The sequence below is a fragment of the Canis lupus genome, chromosome 27 (genome assembly GCF_003254725.2).
Source record: "Canis lupus dingo isolate Sandy chromosome 27, ASM325472v2, whole genome shotgun sequence".
Taxonomy (NCBI): domain Eukaryota; kingdom Metazoa; phylum Chordata; class Mammalia; order Carnivora; family Canidae; genus Canis; species Canis lupus.
In genome coordinates, this window is record NC_064269.1 from 44016904 (window position 1) to 44033634 (window position 16731).

Sequence of the window (16731 nt, forward strand, 5' to 3'; positions counted from 1 at the left end):
TTGAAAAAAAAAAAAGGGATATAGGGATTTGGGATAAGGGAGGAATATCTTTAGCAATAATCTTGTATAATACTGTCCACTAAGGCAAATAACTCTGTATTAGTAGCAAATTGATTGCTATGTCAGCAAGTTGGAGAATATAACTTGGAAAGATAAAGCTTTAAATTGTTAAGTAGCAGAACTTAAGGCAAATAAACAGTGGTTTGGTTTAATTCAGTGTCCAACTGACAGGCTTATAACTATTAGAAAACAAGTAGGGAATTCACAGGTTGCTGGAAAGTGTGCCTTTGGGACAAATAACCTGCCTGGAACTAAAAAGCCTTAAAGACTCTTATGATAAATGTCGAGTTTGATGGGATGACTATGAATGCTGTGTCTTCTATGCTATAGTGATTTTCTTTAGAGCTAGAGCTCTTTATTCTAAGGTAAATGTTTTTAAAGTGTAGCAGCCCTTAGGTGAAAGGTATGATATATAACATAATGATAGGTAAAGATGACTTTATTTTTGGGAATTTAAACATTCTCTGCCAAGAATTTGAACTCAGTGGGGGGGTCAGAGTTGTGAGATCTGGATCTGGTTTTTGCTACATATTTCTGTGGCTAGCTCTCCACCTCTGAGGCTCAGGTCCTACATTTAAGACAGACATCTAATAGAAGAAAGTGTTCAGAGACACAGTAGTTCAGGGTTGAATGGAATGTACAAAAACTAAGGTTAATATAATAGCAACCTTCTCTATTTCAAGATCACTAAGTTTTGTTTTCCTTTTGAGGAGTTGGGAATTAAAGAGTTTAATAGTGTTATTACTTTCTTATTTTGGGAGGCTATAGCAATTCTAAAGACATTTGTCAAGTACAGCTCTTTGAGAATTATTTTTTTAAAAATTGCTTGTGGAAAGACGGTCCACAATTTGTCAAGTGGTATTGGCAAGCAGTAGCTTATATTCTATGAGGCATGTAACTCAGATATCTATATACTGTTACTGATATGAGTTATGTTGAATTGTTAAAATTAAAGATCATTTTTGGTGATTTCTATCTGTGTAAAGGTCTGGCTTGAGAGATAAATAGGCTATACTATCTACAATAATTATGTATATATAATAATTTAACTCCTTTACTACGTTAAAAAATGTGACTTTTTGAAGTTGTCATTTAATGATCAGTCTTTTATTTTTTTTCAGATTGTCATTGGGTATGTATGAGAAATGAGACCACTAGTCATGTTTTTAAAATTAATTTTAGGAGGTTATAGGACACTATATTAAAATGTAGAGGCCCTGGGTGGCGCAGAGGTTTAGCGCCTGCCTTTGGCCCAGGGCGCGATCCTGGAGACCCGGGATCGAATCCCACGTCGGGCTCCCGGTGCATGGAGCCTGCTTCTCCCTCTGCCTATGTTTCTGCCTCTCTCTCTCTCTCTCTCTCTCTCTCTCTGTGTGACTATCATAAATAAATGAAAAAAAAAATAAAATGCAGAAAGGAGGGCAGCCTGGGTAGCTCAGCGGTTTAGTGCCACCTTCAGGGTCCCACGTCAGGGTCCCTGCATGGAGCCCACTTCTCCCTCTGCCTGTGTCTCTGCCTCTCTGTGTCTCTCATGAATAAATAAAACTTTAAAAAAAAATAAAATGCAGAAAGGAATGCCTAATTTCCCGTTATGTTCCAGATTCTTGGAAATTTTTAAAAAGTGCTTATACCTCATGATTTTGGTAATAAAAACACGACATTCACTGTTTGGGATTTTCATTACTTGTTATTCTTCAGAACTATTAAATTTATCTTGGAATAGATACATAAAGTACAAAGTACTGATCTTAGAAGAAAAGTTTTCAGTCTTTCACTATTGAGTATGATGTTTGTGTTTTTTTCATGTATGACTTCCAAGATGATTTCCTTCTTTTTCTATTTACTGTTTTTTTTTTATCATGAGAGGATGTTGAATTTCTGACACTAGTTATGATGCACATGCTTTTTTTCCCCTTAATTTTGTTGATGTAGTATATTACATTGATCAGTTTTCTGTGTTGAACTATTCTTGCATTCCAGGAATAAATTAAATTGTCATGTGTATAATCTTAATATACTGCTGAATTTTTGGTAGTATTTTGTTGTGGATTTTTGTGTCAGTGTTCACAAGGGAGATTGGTCTGTAGTATTTTTGTAATATTTTTCTCTGGCTTTTAGTTCCATCAGTTTTGCTTCATATATTTTGATGGTTTGTTATTAGGCGCCTAAATGTTTACTTGTATCTTCTTTTCTGAAACTTTCATTAGTATATAATGTCCTTTTTTTTTTCTCTTAAAATCTTTTTTTGATGTAAAGTCTGTTCTAATATCAGTACAGCTATTCTGTGCTCTTTGGGTTACTATTTACATGGAATATCTTTTTCCATCCTTTCACTTTCAGCCTGTTTTATTTTCTATATGCCCTATAGCTTTTTTGTCCCTTCCTGCATTCCTGCTTGTATTTCTTGATTAAAAAAACATGCAGTGTTTTGCAGTGCATTAAGTTTCTTAATGTTCTTTTTCGTATATTTTATAGTGTGTATGTGTGTGTGTGTGTGTGTGTGGTTTTCATGCTGTTGCCTTTAACATTCTAAAGTTATAGTACTGTAATTTGAATTTGTAGCAGGTTAACTTCAAGAATGTGTAAAATCTCTTACAGCTCTGTTTCCATTTATTTTTATTGTTGTCACAAAATTACATCTTTATGTGTTGTTTGCCCCCAAACATAAAGCAAATAATTCTTTTAAATGCATCAGTCTCCTAAATTAAGTAGAAAATAAGATTGGTGTTACAAAGTTAGAGTAGTACTAGCTGTTATACTAATAGTTGTTTTTTCCTTTAAATGTATTTAAGGAATACTAATTTCCTTTCAATGTATTAGTCTCTTGGGGCACCTGGGCAGCTTAGTCTGTTGCATGTCTGGCTCCTGATTTTGGCCAGGTTGTTGATCCTAGAGGTCCTGGGATCGAGCCCTGCATTGGGCTCTGTGCTTAATGGGGAGTCTGGGGAATCCCTCCCTCACCTCTGTCCCTCCACGTGTGTGTGTGTGTGTGTGTGTGTGTGTGTGTGTTTTCTCTCTCAAATCAATCTTAAAAAAATAAATGTGTTAGTCTTTTAAATCACATAGAAAATGAGAGTTATGAAACACTTGTTATAGCAATAATAGCTTTTCAAATTATTTATTTATAATTTATAATTGTTTATTTCTCTGTATGGTTTCAGGGTATTGTCTAGTTCCTTTTTATTTCACCTTGTAGACGTCCCTTGAGTATTTTTTGCAGGGCAGGTCTAGTCACAAACTACTTCAGCTTTTGTCTGTCTGTGAATGTTGATATCTCCCTTGCTTTTGAAGTATAGTTTCACTGGACGTAGGGTTCTTGGTTGACAATTTTTGGGAGGAGGTAATTAAGAGGACATAACCAGTGGTTGACCTGTAAACTGAACCCTGGGCATTTGGAAGTTTCTCATGCTCTCTCCTGTCTTTACATTCTTTGTGGTTTCTGAAATATCTTTTTTGTTTGTTTGTTTCTGAAATATCTTTGAGGGTCTCTTCATTTTACTACTTTTTTTTTCTTCTGGTGTTTTGGTTTGCATAAGATCTTCTCTATACCCAAGTTTGCTAATTTTTTCTTCTTCAGAGCTTTTGAGTCCACATAATGACTGTTAAATTTGTTGTACTTTTTAATGCCAAAATTTCTGTTGAATTTTTTTCTACTTTATCTCTCTTTATTGATATTTTCTATATGATTTTGTTAAGTTTTTTTTACTCAAGTAATTTCTACACCCAGTGTCAGGCTCAAACTCATGACCCTGAGATCAAGAGTCACATGCTCTTCCAGCTGAGCCAGCCAGCCACGCAGGTAGGTGCCCCTAATGTGACATTGTTATTGTGCTTTCCTTCACTTCTTTAACCTTAGTTTCTTTTAGTTGTGTGAACATGTTTATATGGTTACATTATAAAGTCTTAATTTGATAAGTCTCTCTCACAGGAGACTTTTTCCCCCATAGTGCAAGTTTTTTTTTTTTTTTCCTTGTGATGAGAACTTTGAAGATTTATTCTTTTAGCAACCTTTGAATATACAATACACTTTTATTAACTATAGTCATCATCTACATTACATCCCCGGGACTTATTTTATGAGTGGAAGTCTGTACCTTTTGACCACCTTTATTACCCATTTTTCCCCCCTTTCTTCCTAGTGTATGGATATACTTTCCTGTTTCTTTGCATGCCCCCTAACTTTTTATTAGATACTGGACCTCTTAGATAATGTGGCAAATCTAGGTACTGGCCTCCCTCTTCCAATGTTTGTTATTTGGTTGTTACCTGGAATAGTGACTGATTGTTTTAATTGAGTCTTTTTCCCCATTAGTGTTCAGTTTTTTTTTTTTTTTTTAAGATTTTATTCATTTATTTAACAGAGAGAGAGAGCTCTGCCAGAGAGCACAAGCAGGGGGAACAGCAGAAGGAAAGGGAGAAGCAGGCACCCTGCTGAGCATGGAGCCCAGATGGGAATGTGGATGTGGTGCTCCATCCTGGGACCCTGGGCATCCTGATGTGAGCTGAAGGCTGCTGCTTAACTGACTGAGCTACCCAGGTGCCCCTAGTGTTTAGCTTCTGTTACTGTTTCTCAGGGAGGTGTCATTTTGATATGTCCACAGTTACCCAGGGATGATACTAGTTTGGGTTGGGCTCTCTTTTCTGTTTCCCTGACCACACTTGGCTGTTAAACTTCATTAATTGCCAGATGATTGCTCTGGCCACTCCTTATTGCCTGTCACCCAGTTACCCTGATGATTTTAAGAATGCCTTGGACTCTTAATTTTTCTGCGGACTAATCCCATCAAATTCTAGCTCCTCTGAAGGAACGGTTTGGTTTCTGAGTTTAGTGTTTAATTTTTGTTACATACTAGACTCCTCCCAGTTATCTTATTTTCTGGTATTCTTCTGCAAACTAACCTGCCTAGAGTTTAGCCTGTATCTTTTTTATTTTACTTTTTATTTTTGGAAATGGGGAGGGGTAGAGGGGGAGGAGAGAAAGAATCTTAGGCAGGCTCCATGCCCAGTGTGGACCCTGCCAGGGCTCAATCTTCCCATGCTGAGATCATGACCTGAGCAGAAATAAGTAGTCTAATACTTAACCAGTGGAGCCACCTAGATGTCCCTAGTTTAGTCTATATTTTGATTCTGCTCCCAATACTTCCACTGTTCTTCAGAATGCCTTTAGACTTCTTCACCCAGTGTTGCAAATAAAGTTAAGCCTTTTGGGAAGAGATAGGCCTTCCTGCCCACTCCCTTCCAGCTTCTCACCCCCAGGCAAAATATCTGAACCAGGGCTCTAGAGATATGGGGACAATGAAAAGTTCCTAAGTGATAGCCCCACACTCTTAAGGGATGAGTGCTTGGTGGGCCACTGGGCTTTGGTCTTGGGTCCTCTCAGCTTGTTTCTCCTGGTGTAGAACCTCCACCTCCTGAGCTGTGTCAAGAATGATCAGTGCCCTGCTGTTCTCACCATTCAGTGGTCAATGGCAATTGCCTCAATTCCACAAGTAGGGCTTGTAGGAGGAAGAGAGCCCCTACTTGTAAACTGTGTTTATCTGGGATTAGCCTTGGCAGTAGGTACCCCCAGACAGAATAAGAAATACTGATGTCCTCCTGTTCCTCCATGGAGGAAACTTCTCCGTCTGGGTGCTGGAGGCCAAAGGGCCCTGTGTTTTTGGCTGCAAGAGCCTGGAGTAGTTTCTCTGCCCCTCTGAGTTGGGAGGGGGAAGAAGAGAGACATCTTGGTTCAGATACCAAAGATTTTTTACTTTTCTTACTGAATTTTTGTCGGTAATCTTGTTTCTTTCTATATGCTGTTTACCTTTGGGACTGTTTCCAGAGGTTTTTAATTTTTTGTTTTAGCTTGTTTTTATCATTTTCATTGGGGAGCAGGTCAGCAGAGCTCCTCCTGCAGTCATGCCAGAAGTTGTTCTGTTCTTTTTTTTTTTTTTTTAATTTTTTATTTATTTATGATAGTCACAGAGAGAGAGAGAGAGAGAGGCAGAGACACAGGCAGAGGGAGAAGCAGGCTGCATGCACTGGGAGCCCGATGTGGGATTCGATCCCGGGTCTCCAGGATCGCGCCCTGGGCCAAAGGCAGGCGCCAAACCACTGCGCCACCCAGGGATCCCCCCCCCCTTTTTTTTAACCATTCTGATTAGGTTTGTAATGATAGTTCATTTAGGTTTTAATTTGCATTTCCCTGATGGTTAATGACGTCGAACACATGATTATTTTGATTACTTGCCATTTGTATATCCTCTTTGGTGAAACGGATGCTCTTGTCATTTGTCCATTTTCTGGTTGGAGTGTTTTTAAATTTTTTTTACATTTTTAAATTTAAATTCAGTTTGCCAACATACAATATAACACCCAATGCTCTTCCCATTAAATGCCCTCCTTATTGCCTGTCACCCAGTTACCCGAAGCCCCCACCCTCCTCCCCTTCCACAACCCTTTGTTTGTTTCCCAATGTTAGGAGTCTCTCATAGTTTGTCTGCCTCTCTAATTTTTCCCACTCAGTTCCCCTCCTATCCCTTACAGTCCCTTTCACTATTTCTTATATTCCATGTATGAGCAAAGCCATATGATGATTGTCCTTCTCCAATTTGATTTATTTCACTCAGCATAATACTCTCCAGTTCCATCCATGTCGAAGCAAATGATGAGTATTCATCTCTTCTGATGGCTAATATTCCATTGTATTTATATACCACATCTTCTTTATCCATTAATCTGTTGAAGGACATCGAGGCTCTTTCTACAGTTTGGCTTTTGTGGACGTTGCTGCTATAAACATTGGGGTGCAGGTGTTCTGGCTTTTCACTACATCTGTGTCTTTGGGGTAAATACCCAGTAGTGCAGTTGCTGGGTTGTAGGGTAGCTCTATTTTTAACTTCTTGAGGAACCTCCACACAGTTTTCCAGAGTGGCTGCACCAGTTTCCCATCAACAGTGCAAGAGGGATCCCTTTTCTCCACATCCTCTCCAACATTTGTTGTTTCCTGTATTGTTAATTTTCGCCCTACTCACTGGTGTGAGGTGGTATGTCATCGTGGTTTTGATTTGTATTTCCTTGATGGCAGTGATGAGCATTTTCTCATGTGCTTGTTGGCCATGTGTATGTCGTCTTTGGTGAAATTTCTGTTTATGTCTTCTGCCCATTTCATGATTGGATTTTTTCTTTCTTGGGTGTTGAGTTTGATAAGTTCTGTATAGATCTTGGATACTTGCCCTTTATTTTATATGTCATTTGCAAATATCTTCTCCCATTCTGTAGGGTGGTCTTTTAGTTTTGTTGACTGTTTCTTTTGCTGTGCAGAAACTTTTTATCTTTTTTTTTTTTTTAAGATTTTATTTATTTATTCAGGAGAGACACAGACAGGGAGAGGCAGAGACATAGGCAGAAGGAGAAGCAGGCTCCATGCAGAGAGCCCGATGTGGGACTCGATCCCGGGACTCCAGTATCACACCCTGAGCCGAAGGCAGACTCCCAACTGCTGAGCCACCCAGGCATCCCAGATCTTCCAACCATTTTGAATTTATCTTTGTGTATGGTGTAAGAGAATGGTTCATTTCATTTTCTGCATGTGGCTGACAAGTTTTCCCAACATCATTTATTGAAGAGACTGTCCTTTTTCCAGTGGATAGTTTTTCCTGCTTTGTGGAATATTAGTTGACCATAGAGTTGAGGGCCCATATCTGGGTTCTCTATTCTGTTTCATTGATCATGTGTCTGTTTTAATGCCAGTACCATACTGTCTTGATTACAGCTTTGTAATACAGTTTTAAATCCAGCAATGTGATGCCTCCGGCATTGGTTTTCTTTTCCAGTGCTCCTCTGGCTATTCAGGGTCTTCTCTGATTCCTTACAAATCTTAAGATGATTTGTTCCAACTCTGTGAAGAAAGCCCATGGTATTTTGATAGGGATTGCATTGAATGTGTAAATTGCCCTGGGAAGCATAGACATTTTCACAATGTTTATTCTTCCAATACATGAGCACGGAGTGTTTTTCCATCTCATTACGACTTCCTCAATTTCTTTCAGAAGTGTTGTGTAGTTTTTAGGGTATAGATTCTTTGCCTCTTTGGTTAGGTTTATTCCTAGGTATTTTATGGTTTTGGGTGCAATTGTAAATGGGTTGAATTCCTTAATTTCTCTTTCTTTAGTCTCATTGTTAATGTATAGAAATGCCACTGATTTCTGTGCATTGATTTTGTATCCTGCCACATTGCTGAATTGCTGTATGAGTTCTGGCAATCTAGGGGTGGAGTCTTTTGGGTTTTCTATATACAGTATCATGTCATCTGCAAAGAGGGAGAGTTTGACTTTTTCTTTGCCAATTTGAATGCTTTTTATTTCTTTTTGTCATCTGATTGCTGAGGCCAGGACTTCTAGTACTATGTTGAATAACAATAGTGAGAGTGGACATCCCTGTTGAGTTCCTGATCTTAGAGGAAAGGCCCTCAGGTGTTTCCCCCTTGAGAGTGATATTTGCTGCGGGCTTTTCATAAATGGCTTTTAATATATTGCGGAATGTTCCCTCTATCCCTACACTTTGCAGAGTTTTAATCAGGAATGGATGCTGTATTTTTTCAAATGCTTTCTCAGCACCTATTGAGAGGATCATATATATGGTTCTTATATTTCTCCTGTTGATGTGATCTATCATGTTGATTGTTTTATGAGTGTTGAACCACCCTTGCAATCCTGGGGATGCATCCCACTTGGTCATGTACTGTTGGATCTTCTTAATGTACTTAATCTTCTTAATGTACTTTGGATCCTGTTGGCTAGTATCTTGTTGAGAATTTTTGCATCCATGTTCATCAGTGATAATTGGTCTACTGTTCTCCTTTTTGGTGGGGTCTTTGTGTGGTTTTGGGATCAAGGTAATGCTGGCCTCATAAAATGAGTTTGGAAGTATTTCCTCCCTTTCTGTCCTTCAAAACAGCTTTAGTAGAATAGGTATTATTTCTTCTTTAAACGTTTGTAGAATTCCCCTGGGAAGCCATCTGGCCCTGGTCTTAAAGTGTATCTGGGTATCTTGATGCTTCACTGCCCCTCCTGCAATTCTGCCCGATTTCCCTGCTAAGCACTTTTCTGTCAGTGAAAACTCAGGCTTGGATTTTTAAAGTTCCTACTTGTCCAGTGCTGGGCTTTCGTGTGCCCTGAAGCTTTTGCCCAGGTAGTTGTGGTTCCCCTCCCCCACTTTATTTCTTTTTTCTTTTTATTTATTTTATTTTTATTTTTTTCACCTTCCTACCTTGTTAGAAGGGAAAATTTTTCTCTCCTTAGCATTCCAGCTGTTCTCTACCTCTCAGGTTGAATTTTTAGGTGTTCAGGATGCTTTGAAAGATATTTAGGTAAGTTTGTGGGACTGGATCAGTTGAGGACCCCTACTCCTCTGCCATCTTGCCCGTTTCTAGTTGCAGTATTTTTACGTACTGTTGCATTGTGAGTTCTTTATATAGTTTAGATAATAGCTTATTGTTGGATATGTGATTTACAAATATTTTCTGTCAGTCAACAACTTGTCTTTTCAACTTCTTAGAGTGCTTCAGAGAGGAGTTAATTTTGATGAAGTCCAGTTTATCACTTTTTTCCTTTTATGGATCTTACTTTTGGTGTCAGGTCTCAATACTCTGCATAGCTGTAGAATATGAAGATTTTATCCTGAGTTTTTTAGAAAAGTTTTACACTTTTGCATTTTACATTTAAGTCCATGATCCATTTTAAGTTAACTTTTGTATAACCTGTGAGGCTAAAATTGAAGTTCTTCTTTCTTTGGCTGTCACCATTTGTTAAAAAGGCTACTTTACACTAAATGGCTTTAAAAATAAGAGTTGGGTATACATTTTAGATCTCTGTTTTGTTTCATCAATCTGTGTGTCTTTTCTTCTGCCATTACCACACTGTCTTTACTGCTGTAGCTATATAATAGGTCTTCATATTAGTTAGAGGATTTTCCCCACTTTATTATTTTTCAAGATTGTTCTTAGTAGGATCTGTGCCTTCCATATAGATTTTAGAGTAAGCTTGCCATTATCTTGTTTTCATGCTAAGACTTATCTTAGATTCTTAGTATCAATGCTTTTGGTATCAAAGCATTGCATCCAGTAGCAATATTTTTTGTCATTAGATAGAATGCAAATAAACTAAAATGTATAGCACATTATAATTCTTGAGTGTTTTAGAACTGGAGTGTTTTGTTGAATCTTTAGGAACCTCAGAACTGACATAAATCCTTTTTCCTTCAATAATTTTATTGTTCAAAACATTTTGTTAGGCCTTCTTGCATTGCTTATAAAGTAGTGAACAGAATTAAGTTCTTTTAATTGAAGATTTTATTTATTGCCTTATTTTGTTCATTCTTTTATTTTACTTACAAATTTGGTAAACATTATTTGGAATGTATGTTAATCTCAGGCCTTTCCTGGAAATTTATTTTTTATTTTTTTATTTTAAGATGAATCCTTTACAAATTCTTTGGGAAAACTTACTTCATGTTACTTTCTTTTTTTCTGAGTTGTGGATTACAAAAATAATTCTAATAGAACGTCCCATTAACATTCTCACAAATGAGCAACACTCCACATATAGCTCCGGGTTATGAGAAGTTTGATGTGGTCATATTTCAAGGCTGCTTTGCAGAAAGCTTTATTTTACTTGCAACAATTTGAGAAAAAAGATTCTGATTCTGTAGTTTACTTATGATGTAAGCCAAATGACTTTAGGGTTCAAATTTTTATCTTTTTTTCCCCTAGTCTTAATCTTTTGGGTAGTAGATAGAACATGAACATCATGAGGGCCAGAAAGACCTGGGTGTAAATCTCAACTGTTCCTCTTTATTTTTATTAAAATAAATTAATAAATTAAGTTCAGAAGCCACAGTTTTCCACATCTGTAAAATGGATGATAAAATACCATTTTATAACAACACCTCAGGGGCTGGCTATATATTAGGATTATGAGAGATACCATGTGATATGTAAATTCTCTGGTACAGAATTTAACTTTGTTGAATCATTGATCCACAGTAAATACTAGCTTCCTTTCCCTGAGATAAAATGAAATGGTTGTTGTCAGACAGTTTTGTGAGCTGTACATAAATAAAGATGTTATTAGCATTGCTTTTTCTTTTAGATTTGGGCATTAATAGCATAGTTTATAATCTCATTATTAATATGCTTGCTCAGGCCCTTATGTGATAGGCACATGCTAAGGTTTGGTGATCCTTAAAGGTTTGTGCCTGTTCTTGCTCCAGAAACTTTGAAAGCCATTAGAGAAATCCTGCAGTAAACTCACTTGATTATATGAAAGAGTTGGCTATTTTTTAGTCTAATTCAAATTTTAGGGCTAATTCTTAGTCTTAGTGCCTATGTATATGAAAACCAAATACATATTTTCACCTTCTTTTGATGCTATGCAGGCCCTCCCACTTTGCCCTACTCTCCTTTCCCCCAGTAAGAACTCTGAATCTCATGGGATTTTATGAGCATAACGCATACCCTGGCTTCTTCCTGTTTTAGTGTTTCTAATTGGATTGACTGTTATAATAACCTTATTAGTATATGTAACTACATGTCTAAATTAAGCTTTTGTACTGCGAGTTTAGAGGACCAAGGACATGAAATAATTGAACTCCCAAGAAACTTATGTCAGTCTAATTTAGAAAGATAGTGATGGTCTCTGAAAGTGTTTTTACCACTCAAGAATATTTAAATGTCATCTATCAAATTTTCATTAAACGTTTCTGTGCATAGCACTTTCTGGGAACTGAAGGGATATAAAGGAGTATGCTCTGGTCCTGAGTTTCTTGCCCTGCAAGTTAGTTAGGTTTCAAAACATCTCAGATGTTGAAATGTTAGACGTTTGAGGAACTTAAATGCAAAACATTACTAATAATATGTGCTATGAAAGAGACTTTGTCCTATTTATTTCATATAAAGTATGGTGAATTTCGGTTTCCTCGCCTGAAATGTAGATATACAAATATACCTGGTGAGGTCATTGTGATGTTTAAGAGATTGGATATGTAAGACCCAGCTTTAGTGCATAAAATCCACGTATTCTTTCTGCAGTTTGGTCTGTTTTTAATTGAAACAGTGATTGTAAAATGGTCTGTTTGAAAATAGTCCTGGCATATTGTAAAATGACATATTGTAAAAAAAAAAAAAAATGCAGGCAGAAAAAAATGAAAAGTTTCCCCAGTTGAGACCTTTGATTCTTCCCTGTGTACTTCTGTACCACGGGCACAGTTTTGAATACTTTCCAGTAATTATTCTGTGTACATATACAATCATACTTTTATAAATTCTGGGGATGTTGTACATGTTATATCTTGCTTTTTTCATTTAAAAATTTATTTTGAAAAAAATTTATTTTGACAGCCTTTTTTTTTTTTTTTGACAGCCTTTTTAAAGATTTTATTTATTTATTCACGAGAGACACACAGAGAGGCAGAGACATAGGCAGAGGGAGAAGAAGACTTCCCACGGGGAGCCCGAAGTGAGACTCAATCCCAGGACCCCGAGATCATGTCCTGAGCTAAAGGCAGATGCTCAACTACTGGGCTACCCAGGAGTCCCAGATTTTGACAGTCTTTACTATTAGTACATGTGGATATTTTATACATTGTTTTATTGTTCTTAATGATTGTTGGGTATTCTATTGTTTGAGTGTATAATAACATAACCTTTATCTTCCCCCAGCACTCATTTAATGTGTTTATTTAAAATATGTTAATTCACAGCTTTCCTCTCCCTTAGGGTCAACTCACCCTCCAGAACGTCCATCCTCCCAAGAAGAAGGGACAGAAAGAAAGACCTCTTTGTAAGAAAGTCTTGGGTATCCCATGAACCAGACAGCAGAAAACCGATTGGGGTGCAGCAGGACTCCAGAGCCAGATATAAGGCTCAGAAAAGGGCACCAACTGGATGGTACAAGGAGAAGTGATAATGACAGCCATCAAAGAAATTTGGAGCCTGTTTTAGAGGCATCTGTTCTTTCTTCCCATCATAAAAAAGTAAGTTAAAGGGGAAGTATGGTAAATAAAAAAATATTTATGGGAATGTGATTAGAGGAGGATATTTAGGAATGCTGGAGAGAGGATGGGGTTTTGAAAAGGAATCTTGAGCACATTTGTAAGTTTTTGTTCAGGATAATTTGAAGTCTCTTAAAAATTTAAGTTAGCTAGGTATTATTTGATTTTATAGTTAATCCTTTTCTGCAGATAGTCAAATCATACTTAATCTGCTTTATCTTATTTGAGAAGAGAAATGGGTTTTTGTAGTTCAACCATGTTTTAGTTATGACATTATCTTGTATATTTTTGGAGAAATTCTAACTCTGTGCTGGAACTACTTTTCCAAATATGGTTTATCTCCAGTGCATACCTTGAAAGTCATTAGAATTCTTGGAACAGAAGGCAGATACTAATCTTTCCTTTTACTCCCCAGAGAAAAGAGCAGCTTTTAAATTATTTAAGCAACTATACCTAGAGAGCAAAGGTATAAGTATCTGTGAACAGCATCAGAAAGTCATTGTTTTATGTATTTTGTTATGTGCTTTGTATCCTTGGAATTATGTAGCATGTGTCCACTGTTGTGGCTCTAGTACAGTGTTTCTCAAACTGTAGGTTGTGTCCATTAGTGGTTTGTGAAATTGATTTTGGTACAAGTAGTTTTTAAAAAATTAAACAGCAAGAGAACAAAGAGGGACATGTATGTAGTAATATACAATTAAACCATATTATTTGATGAAATTATTTAGTTTTATATAGGTAATATATAGATATGAATAATGTATGCATTTCTTAATGTGGGTTGTAGTTTAAAACATTTTGAAAGCCTCTACTCCAAACTGCATCTTTACCATCTTAAGAGATAATGTTTATCATGTGGGTAATAGTGGTGTTGGTTTGAACTACAGAGGATTGTCTTGTCCTTTCAGGTCTCTTACAAGAATTTCATCAAAGCATTGTAGCAATATAGGTACGATATAGGAAATTTAAGATATTTTTTCTATTCTTAATGATGCTTATAAGCCATCTTTATCTTCTTGGCTAGATGGTGTTATAGTGAATGATTTACATGTATGCACGTGTGTATGCCCACACGTACACAGGACAGATCAGTAAAAGTAAAAGCACTTATTTGCCTACTAAATATAATTTGGTCTTTAAACCAGCATTATTATGGTTTACAAGAAGTTTCACAGATATCTGGGGCAAGAACTTGCTTTCTTGCTGCCATTTTACAGTAATGTGTACTAGCAGCTAACTATGACTTATCTAAGCTGAGCAAGCTGTTTCCCTCATTTGCTACTAAGGCCTAAGTGGTGACTGGGGTGGTGTTTTGTTTTGTTTTTTTCTTCTTAATTACCGTAAGCACAATGTGAATTATTGATAACTATATACTCATTAGATCTCTAGAACTTTTACAGCTTGCATGACTGAAACTCTATAGCCATTGAATAGCACCTCTCATTTTCTCTGCCCCTGCTAGCCCTTGTCAGCCACCATTGTGCTGCTTTTATGAGCCTGATTGCTTTAGATATCTCATATAAGTGGAATTCTGCAGTATCTCGCCTTCTATTACTGGCTTATTTCACTTAGCATAATATCCTCAAGTTTTGTACATGTAGTATATGACAATACTTCTTTCCTAAGGCTAAGTACTATTCCTTTGTGGGTATATACTGCATTATCTTTATTCATTCATCCACTGATGGACATTTCGGTTGTTTGTACTTCTTGGCCGTTGTGAATAATGCCACCAATACTGTTTTCAGTTTTTCTTTTTGTGTGTGTATACCCAGAAGTCAGATTACTGGGTCATTTGGCAGTTGTATTTTTAGTTAGTTTTTTTTTTTTTTTTTTTGGAACCTCCATACTGTTTTCCATACGAGTTGCATTATTTTATATTCCCGTCAACAGTGCACAAGGGTTCTCATTTCTCCACATCTTTACCAATACTTACTATTTCCTTTTTTGGTAATGGGTGTTCTAACAGATGTGATGTACTGCATTGTAGTTGCTTTGCATTTCTTTGATGATTAATGATATTGAGCATCCTTTCATATATTTGTAGGTCTTTGGAGAACTGTTCACATCTTTTGCCCATTTTAAAATCCATTTATAAACCAATTGAGTTTTTTTCCCTGTTGAGTTTTAGGAGATCCTTTTATATTTTGGATATTAACTCCTTGTCAGATATATGGGTTGCAAATAATTTCTCCTATTCCATAGGTTTTTAATTTTGTTGATGGTTTTCTTTGCTGTGCAGGAGCTTTTTAGGTGACGTAGTTCCACTTGTCTAATTGTGCTTTTGGTGTCATATCCAAGAAGTCATTACCAAAACCAATGTTATAAAACTTAACTTTTGGGGCTCCCTGGGTGGCTTAGTGGTTTAGTGCCTATCTTTGGGCCAGGGTGTGATCCTGGAGTCCTGGGATCGAGTCCCACATCGGGCTCCCTGCATGGAGCCTGCTTCTCCCTCTGCCTGTGTCTCTGCCCCTCTCTCTCTCTGTGCCTCTCATGAATAAATAAAAAAAAAATCTTTAAAAAAAAAACCAAAAAAAACCTTTTTCTCTGTATTTTCTTCTAGGAGATATATAGTTTTAGGTTCTACATTTAGGTTTTTTTTTTGAGTTAAGTCATTATGAATTGATATTTGTGTATTATATAAGATAAGGGTTCAGTTTTACTCTTTTGCATGCAGGTATCTAGTTTTCCAGTACCATTTATTGAAGAGACTGTATAGTCTGTTTCTTATTATATAGTCCTGCTATTCTTGCTGAAGATCATTTGAGTATATATGCATGAGCTTATGTCTGGATTCTTGATTCTGTTCCATTGGTCTGTCTTTCTGTCAGTACCATACTGTTTTGATTACTGTACTTTTGTAATATGTTTTGAAGGAAGTAGGATATTTCCAGCTTTATTGTTCTTTCTCAAGACTCTTTTGACTAGGAGTGCCTGGATGGCTCAGTCAGTTAGGTGTCTACCTTTGGCTCAGGTCATGATCTCAGGGTCCTAGAGATCAAGCCCCATGTTGGACCTGCTCAGTGGGGAGTCTGCTTCTCCTTCACCCCCATTCTTCCCCGATTTGCTCTTTGTCAAATAAATAAAATCTTAAAAAAATAAAAAGACTATTTCGACTATTAGAGGCCCTTTGTCATTCCATATGAACTTGAGGATTTTTTTTTTTTAAATGATTGGGGTTATCTTAAAATGGTGATGTAATAAACAGAATTGGAAGAGGATTGATCAAGTTATTGAACACAGAGTTAGAAGATCTATCATTTAGCCTTGTAAAATAGACAAGTTACTTACCTCGGATTTATATTTGTCATGTGTAGTGGGACAATAGATGATATTGGCGTTCCTTTCCAGTGATGATAGAGTTCTACATTATTACCAATCAAATTTGTGGTAGTAAGGAATGTTCTTAAGGGCTTCCAGAATGTACACATTGAATTATTCTTTTCTTTTTAGGATTTTGTTTTTAAGTAAAAACAAAATATACCCAATATGGGACTTGAATTTACAACCTCCAAATCAAGAGCTGCATGCTCTATTGACTGAGCCAGCCAGGCAACCCACATTGAACTGTTCTGAAACACACTCATATTAAATAGCTGATAGTGATAATTAGTACCTCTAGCAGTTTCTAGAAGTGATTGT

General features: G+C 36.8%; 1 protein-coding gene and 1 long non-coding RNA gene across 10 annotated transcripts in view; one reads left to right on the forward strand and one right to left on the reverse strand.

Moving 5' to 3' along the window:
• The window catches only part of LOC125753852 (uncharacterized), a 47259-nt gene extending 30765 nt beyond the window's left edge, over positions 1–16494 (reverse strand). The window contains exon 1 of the long non-coding RNA XR_007406524.1: positions 16381–16494. This is a non-coding gene — a long non-coding RNA (uncharacterized LOC125753852). The remainder of the gene's footprint in view (positions 1–16380) is intronic.
• Positions 1–16731, forward strand: part of ADIPOR2 (adiponectin receptor 2) — a 145044-nt gene that overhangs the window by 87489 nt on the left and 40824 nt on the right. For 5 of the 9 annotated variants that reach the window (XM_035706867.2, XM_049102750.1, XM_049102751.1 and 2 more), the window contains exon 2: positions 12815–13071. The exons of 2 other annotated variants lie outside the window; for them this stretch is intronic. In XM_035706867.2, the coding sequence (XP_035562760.1) occupies positions 12901–13071 (171 nt within the window). In that variant the 5' untranslated portion in view covers positions 12815–12900. Of the gene's footprint in view, positions 1–3787; positions 3860–12814; positions 13072–16731 lie in introns of all 9 variants that reach the window. 2 more of the 9 variants (XM_049102748.1, XM_049102747.1) reach the window with 1 other exon arrangement.